The 7,742-nt window shown below is 36.8% G+C and overlaps 1 protein-coding gene across 1 annotated transcript; it reads right to left on the reverse strand.

Moving 5' to 3' along the window:
• Positions 1–413: 413 nt before the first annotated feature.
• On the reverse strand, positions 414–4,054 carry LOC101309564. The gene is made up of 7 exons (XM_004303828.1): positions 3,519–4,054; positions 3,312–3,425; positions 3,089–3,217; positions 2,894–3,001; positions 2,619–2,744; positions 2,126–2,300; positions 414–846 (listed from the first exon to the last, which is right to left on the reverse strand). The coding sequence occupies exons 1-7, from the start codon at positions 3,694–3,696 to the stop codon at positions 765–767; spliced, it is 912 nt and encodes a 303-aa protein (XP_004303876.1). The 5' UTR covers positions 3,697–4,054; the 3' UTR covers positions 414–764.
• Between the last annotated feature and the right edge of the window lie 3,688 nt (positions 4,055–7,742).

A 7,742-nucleotide genomic window follows, 5' to 3' on the forward strand; every position in this document is an offset into this window, starting at 1 on the left:
AGGAAAATCAGTATGTTAAAAGTTGAAATAAATCATTTTTTATCTAAAGTTATAATTTGATGGAAATTTCATAACTTTGAAATACTAAAAGGATTTGACATGGGAACATCACAGAAAGCTATCATAACCTTTGACAGAAATTGGTTCATGATCAACATTAAACATTATCTACCATCAAATTTTAAAAGATTTTGGTTGATTTATAACAATCCATAGATTCTGCTAATTCTATGGATTGTTTTAATTCCATATGGAGTTTAACAAATTTTAATAGATTGATTTATTAGTATTCTTTTAGACTTTTATAAGTCCACAGATTGTTGTAACGGCAATAAATAAAAAAAAGTTTCTTAAAACACAAACAATACAGTAAAAACGATGATGACTTGAAACATAATGCTCTGATACAATAGTATATAGGTTACTAGTATCACATCATACAGAGAACTGTATCAAATCCAATCTCTCTGTTTGTGATCAACTCCCCTATAATTGAATATTCAAGGAACAATTTTCCCAACATAAGCACTCAGAAAAATAGATTTTCATCACCATCTAAAAGCTATCTAGCATTATTAACCAGATGCAGACCCATAATTCTTCCCACACACAATTAGCTGCAACTCGTCACAACCAGAAATTAAAGAATACCAACACCAGCAATGGCATGGAGGACGTTTGCATCAACACCCTTGAACAAGGACTTAGCACCCACATTCTTCAAGATCTGAGTGAAGGCTTCAAAACTCTTGTACTCGACAGCTTCACCAGAGGTCATTATCTACGAACAGTGTCAATTGGGTAGGAAGATAGACCAGCACCATTTCTGATGACCTAGGAGAAGTACTACAAGTCAAAAACAAAAGGATGATTATCAAAAACAAAATGATGTCAGCTGGAATACCTACAAGCCATAAGAATCTAGTCGTGGACAAATAAAGTAAATATAAATACAGCTTCCGCCAACACACTGAAGTTGCATATCCTTGGAATCAAACCACCAATATAGGATAAATAGAATTTGCAAGCACATAAAAGTACAAAGAATACCAATCAAATTACTACAGGCCTTATGATATAAGTGTCACTACAACGCTTAATAAGAGTTCAAAAATGAATGATCCACTGATCCATGAGTGACCACACTAACACTTGAGTAATACAGGACCTCAATACTTTCCTACTAAAATAACCATTTTAAACAGTAGTATAAGGGTATTCAGAATTTCAGATATGATACATGAGTAGCATATATTAAGATCGCAAATTGAAGAAAACATATATATCTCTCGTAGTTAGAAGAGATGGGACAACAGTTGGATAATGACATAACTAATCTTTGGTTTTCAAAGTTTATCTGCCCATCCATTCAAAACAAACGAATCATTATTAGCCGCTAAACAAATCACAGAGTCATTCCTTTTACCCTCAAAGTTATCAATGTTGTTCTTGTAACTAGGCACGTGTTGCTACAAACAATTCCCCTTATACACACCCTGACCTACAGACATATATACCAATATCCAACACTCAAACAATTCCCCTTATACACCCTGACCTACAGGTTTGTCTTTCTCAAGTTCAGACTATCTTAGCATACTGGAAATCATATGCCATCATTCTGAGAGAAATTTGTACAGCCTCCTCAATCTCAAGCTAACTAGCTCTTATAATCAATGCACTCAGTTATGCGCCCTACGTACTTCTCTCTCTTTTTCCTCTACAAAACTTGATGCTTTGGCCGTCAACCATGAAACTGTTTCCAGGAAAGATAATGTACTGCAATCATCTACTTGTTCGTGCAAACCATTGAGTTCAGACTTCAGATACACCATGTGTAATGTGGATTTTTGTGATAGAGATATTTCCCTAAATTATTTATTCTATTAGTCAAAACCTTGTTAAAAACATAAACTAGCAGCTTTTAATGTCTTCCTGTAGACATCAACCTTAGGTTTCAAATTCTAGCTTGATTCGATTAGTTACACAATCAACCTAAGCAAGTGTTCGACATAATGATTCTGAAACAAATGCGACGTACAATACCAGCACGAACCCCAACAAGAAATATGAGATTAAGATTCAAATACGAACAGAAAAGAGAAACAAAGAGCATGATTGATACCTTTCGAGTGAAATATGGATCATTGGCGAGAACGATGGTCTCGAAACTGAGTCGTTTGAATCGTTCGCAGCGGTTGATTCCTTCGTTTTCAACGGAGGCACCGCCGCCGCTGTAGATCTTTGACTCGGAAGAACATCACTCAGAGCCTCATCGAGCTTTCGACTTGAAGAACAACCTACCGAGGAGAGAACCCAGTGAGCTCTCCTCAGACTCCATCAAAATCTCGTGGGAGAGGCCAGATTTCTTAATGGAATTTGTATTTATACCTAGCCCTCTAAAATCCATCAAAATCTAACAACTGATGGAATCCTTGAGAATCTATAGAGTTTTGAATACCCTCGTATTTTGATGGATATTTTAAAATCTGAATCGAATACATCAAGATTTATAAGGAGTTTTTAAAATTTGATTGAATACCCATAGATTTTCAGAATCCAAAAAAATCCAACAGACTCCCAATTGAATACACCCCCCTATGTAGTTCAAGTCTCACCTTGGAACCTCTCACAGAATTGTCTATAAGCATCAGAAGGAGCAGACAGGATTTCATCGGGAGAAGGGGAGGAACAAAGTGATTGTCCATTGCACAATGTCGCCGGCAATGGATTGGAAGTCTCACCTGCACCACACAAACACACAAAACTCACTAATTTGCTTAAATTTCATCATAAATTTCGGCTAATCACTAAAAGCATCAACTAGATTATAAGTCTAACCCTGAGACTGAAAACTTAAATAAAATGGTGCATCAGTAACTACGACCTTTACCATCAGACTTGCTTTGACAAGAATAAGTGTGTGCCACTTTCACTGGAGAATAAGGTGATTGTGTATTGTTGTTGTTTCTGGGTTGCTCTAGAACAGTAAATGCCTCACCTGCACCAAAAGCTTTATTATAGTCATATAACAGCATTGACCACCAACAAAATGAATCAACTTGAGAGAGTGAAAGTAGTGACAAACCTTGAAACCCATCATCAAGTTGGCCAGGACCAGACAGTCTTTGAGAAGAAGTGCGTGCAAGTTTCATCGGAGAACCCGATGAATAAGGTGATTGACCTCTAACAGGTGGCAGGTGATTAAATGCCTCACCTGCACCGAAAATCTAGTCATATAACAGTGATGACAACAAGTCCAGTAGTCCACAACCAAATGAATCAACTTGAGAAAGCAAAATATGACAAACCTTGTGACTTCTCATGAACTTGTGCATGAGTAGACAATCTTTGATAAGAACAACTCCCTGTTGCTTTCGATGGAGAACCATAGCAGTAAGGTAACCTGTCACTAACTGCCTCACCTGCACCAAAATCCTTAACACTATCACACACAAAACACTCATATGACCACAATGCAATGCATCAAAATAGAGAACGCAAGAAGCACAACAAACCTCGAGACCTCTCATCAACTTGTACATGAGCAATAAAGCTTCCATCACAGCTTCCGGGTTGCTCCACAACACCATACACCTCACCTGCACCAAAACCCACAGATCCAGTTTCCCTCACTATATCAAACCCACAGTAAAGAACACTGGAGACCATCATATATACCCCAACCCTGAACATGAAGTGATGAAAACTATACCGAACCGGGATCGATCCATGAACATAAATCAATCAGAACTAACAAACCCTAAACATTGGTAAGGCTGACGAGATTAATAAATGGTAAACGGCGTGTTGTGTAAGCTTCGGCAATGTAGACTGTAGAGTGGAGTTAATTGATTGATAGGTTCATAACTCTGAAGCATGCAACGCCATTTGTTTTTGGTCTTTTCCTATCAAAAATCCTACACTTCTAGTCCAATTATTCTTTAATCCTGCACATAATCTGATGCTAATTTACCAAAACTAAAGATCCTGAGCTCAAATCAAGAACAAAATCAACACTAGAACTCGACTCGACCCGAGAATCGAAATGGTACCTTGCTGATTGGTCCCTGAAGGAGAGAGTGACGCTCTCCGAAGCTTCTCCGCTGGGCTTGTTCACCTAGATCCACGAGACTTCATCGGAAACCTCGGCATCCGGATCTGCGGCGCCGCCGATCTTCGTGACCAGCCGGACCTTTCGCGATGTGCTGGAGCGGCGTTTAGGGGTTTTGGTGAGGTCGGGGTTGCCGGAAGCCATGTGAAAAATTAGGTCTGGGAGAAATTAGGGTTTCAAATTCGAGATCTGAAAGCTTCGAAATTGAGAGAGATGAGAGCAAAGGCCAGTTGGGAATTGAAATTGGGGGAAATTGAAATTTAGAGAGAACTAAAGCGGGGAGTGGGCGGAAGCAAAGATGAATAGGATAGTCACCCACGCACGACGCGCCTCGCTAGGCGTGCTTACAATTGACAGTTAAAACGAGTTAATTACCTTTTCATTTCCGTCAGAAAACAAACGCGGAGCACAGACGCTCCGGAGCATTCCAGACGTCTCCTCTCCTTCTATCTTCTCCTCCCTTCTTTCTTTGTCTGTAACTCATCAAAGCTTCATTGTTCATTCTTCCTTCATAAACGTTTTTAGCTGAAAAACGTATCTGTGGTGAACTCGAAAACGAATCTCTCTTAGCCGGTGTACAGAAATAAAGAAGTCTTTCACACTACCAGAAATGTGGGCAACAAACACCATCATAATGATGTGCATTGAACCAATGGAAACTAATCAGTGGTGTGGATTCATGATAGCCACGGCCCTAGCCACTATTATGAGATTAGTTTGCATTGCTGGCGTGGCTTTTCCTAACAATACACTATCATCTTTTTGGTGACTACATATATACTCACTAATTCAATCTTTGGTGACTTCATTGAATTAATAAATAAAAAAATATTCAGCTATAAAACTCTATGGGTCCTACATATTCAGCAAAAGCATCTTCAAAACCAGCTTCTTTAAATTCAAAACCGCGATCTCTATCTCGTCTCTAGTATCTCCTGCAAAGCAACAACATGGGCAAAGATTACTTGGCTATAAATCACCCCTCATAATTTTATTTCCTTCATATAACAGATGATATGTATCTTGTGGAAATAAAATCAATGTATCCAGTGGAAATAAAATTAACTTGAAGCTCATAAACTATCAACATGTTCATAACCCGTGACTTTGTAAAAATATAAACTTAAAGCTCATAAACTATCAACATGTTCATAACCCCTGACTTCATACCTATATCAACTTGATGAACAAGTTCATATAAAAGCTCCCTACATGTTATGTATCACATACCTTAGTTCTTAATACAAGATAATCCTCTCCTCTCTCTTTTTCCATCACTAAAATGCAAGTATAGTGTACAAAGTCCACATCTTTTCCTGCAAGCAGAAAAACACACTTTGGGTAAGTTGGCCAGAAAACATACAATAAATTTCTTTTGGGTAAGAACCTTAGAAGAAACAATTATCATTCACATTTATTATAGTAAAACCTGGTTCAAGTTCATAAATTAAGCATCTATCGGCATAGTTGACACATAGAAGGTAAAATCTGAAGCTAGAAATGAGGTTATAGTGAACAATAATGTATTATGAATTAAGTTCCCAAGGAATGGTAGTATCATATATAGTAATGGTAGTATCAGCCCACTTTTATGGATGATGCATATTCAATTACTGATTCACATTTACAAAAGAATATAAGCGTACCTTATTGAGTGAACGACATTTTTTTGTCTCCTCATTCATACGGTCTTGCAGCTTTCTGTTTCAGAATGAACACCCTACAAAAAAAACTGCATATGACCAGTCAGTTAAGAATCTTAAGAAGTTCAAATAGATTGATATGAATCAAGGACAATTGTATACAAATTAAGAACTGATAAGGAGGGAAGATAAATATGTAGGTGAAGTTTACCTCCTTCAACACCAGGGCATCTAACTATTCTTTTGTCATGGTAAGACTTGACTATAGGAGGCGCTTCCTATAACACAGACAACATACTAGCCTCAATACACAATAATGGAAGCCCTAAACATTATTTGTACATGTTCTAAACCATGTAAACATGCTTCAACTTTACCAGTTGAAATTGACACATAAGAGGTGCACAATACGCATATTTTTTTGTCTATTCATTCGATAGAAAGCAATTAACCATGTAACCACAAAATTCATATGGTAAGATCGAGGAGTCTGACAACTATTATCTCTTTTTTCATTCATTCACTCGAAGATCAAAATATAAATAAAAAACACCTTCCCCTCGATAGTTATTAGAAATCTGCAATTAGGAATCAAAAGACTCTTGTTTAAGGTCTAAAAGTATGAATGTAAAAGCCCACTTCTACGACAACAAATGCCAAAGTCATCTCATATAATTTATGAATAATGAAGCAAGAACATGAAACAAAAAAATTAAATCTTCAGAGTACCTTAGTACCAAAAGGATTAATTGGATTATTAATCTCAAGAATTTCCTCCCCTAAAAATTAAGTCTTCGGAGTACCTTAGTACCAAAAGCAGATATAAACTAACAATAATATGAAGTTTGACTATCATATTCATCTCATCACCCAAAAACAGTGATGTAAGCTACTTAATATAACAGACCATAAAAGCTGGAAGAAGCTAGTTATGCAGTAATTCTCTATTTGGTGTAAAGAATATAAAACTCCAAAGAAACTGCATTTGATTGAAGAGTTCATAAAATTGATTTCCCATCAAGAATATACAGTCACATTTAAGATTGATACAAAAGACATATCTACAAGTTAAATGTGCAGACATACTGACAATTAAACATTAGTGTCTACATGAACTCCTTTTTTTCTTATTGATACATGAACTCCTTTTATACCACATCAAACTAATAATAATCAAGTTATTAGTAGAGTCCTTACTTAAACCTCATGAACATTACAAAGTATTGAAAGCGAATAAACATCTCAGAGAACAGAACTCACCAGGTAAACAACTTCTATTAAATAATTCTCGACATTGTCATTTCTGAAACAACAGTATCAAGAATAAGCACCCAAATTAACTATTATATAGTCAGCAGTTATAAAATTTCATCAAAAAAGAATTTTCATCAGTTAAATTATATCACCTTCCACAGTTCCACCTTTCATTATCCTAAAGATCATGAAAATGTCCATTCCTTTTCTGTTCTTTTGACCAGTGTGATAAGCTTCATTCCAACCCTAAAAAATTAACCCCAAAGTTCAAGTTTTGCGGTGGAGAAAGAATGCATGCAAGAGCCTCTAAAACCAAAATAAAGAATTATGATGCACAAGAAAAGAAAAGCACAACATACCAAAGCAATTAAATATAACAACTTCATTACAAATGTAAAAACGAAGCAGATAGGGAGATACACTGACTTGTTCCTCTTTCCATTCATCGGGTCGGAGCACCAGTTAATCTTTCACAGCCCATGGTGATCTGCAAAATTTTCAATCGATCAATCTTCATACTATGCTGAAAGATGATATCGGAAACCAATCAATGAAGCGAGATTGGGATTTAAGATTTTCATTACTTGCAGCGCCGACGAAGACACGGAGTTGGATTAGATCGGCGTATGGCCGAAACAGACAGAGTAATTTAGAGGCTTGTCGAGCTGCGGTAGCTGAGAGAGAGAGAGAGAGAGAGAGAGAGAGAGAGAGAGAGAGAGAGAGAGAGAGAG

This window comes from Fragaria vesca, linkage group LG6 (genome assembly GCF_000184155.1).
Source record: "Fragaria vesca subsp. vesca linkage group LG6, FraVesHawaii_1.0, whole genome shotgun sequence".
NCBI lineage: Eukaryota > Viridiplantae > Streptophyta > Magnoliopsida > Rosales > Rosaceae > Fragaria > Fragaria vesca.

Coding starts and splice junctions, on each gene's coding strand:
- LOC101309564 (XM_004303828.1), bottom strand. CDS start 3,696: ATGTTCAGGGTTGGGGTATATATGATGGTCTCCAGTGTTCTTTACTGT. Junction 3,002..3,088: donor ACTTGATGATGGGTTTCAAG/GTTTGTCACTAC, acceptor CTTTTGGTGCAG/GTGAGGCATTTACTGTTCTA. Junction 2,745..2,893: donor TTGTCAAAGCAAGTCTGATG/GTAAAGGTCGTA, acceptor TGTGTGGTGCAG/GTGAGACTTCCAATCCATTG.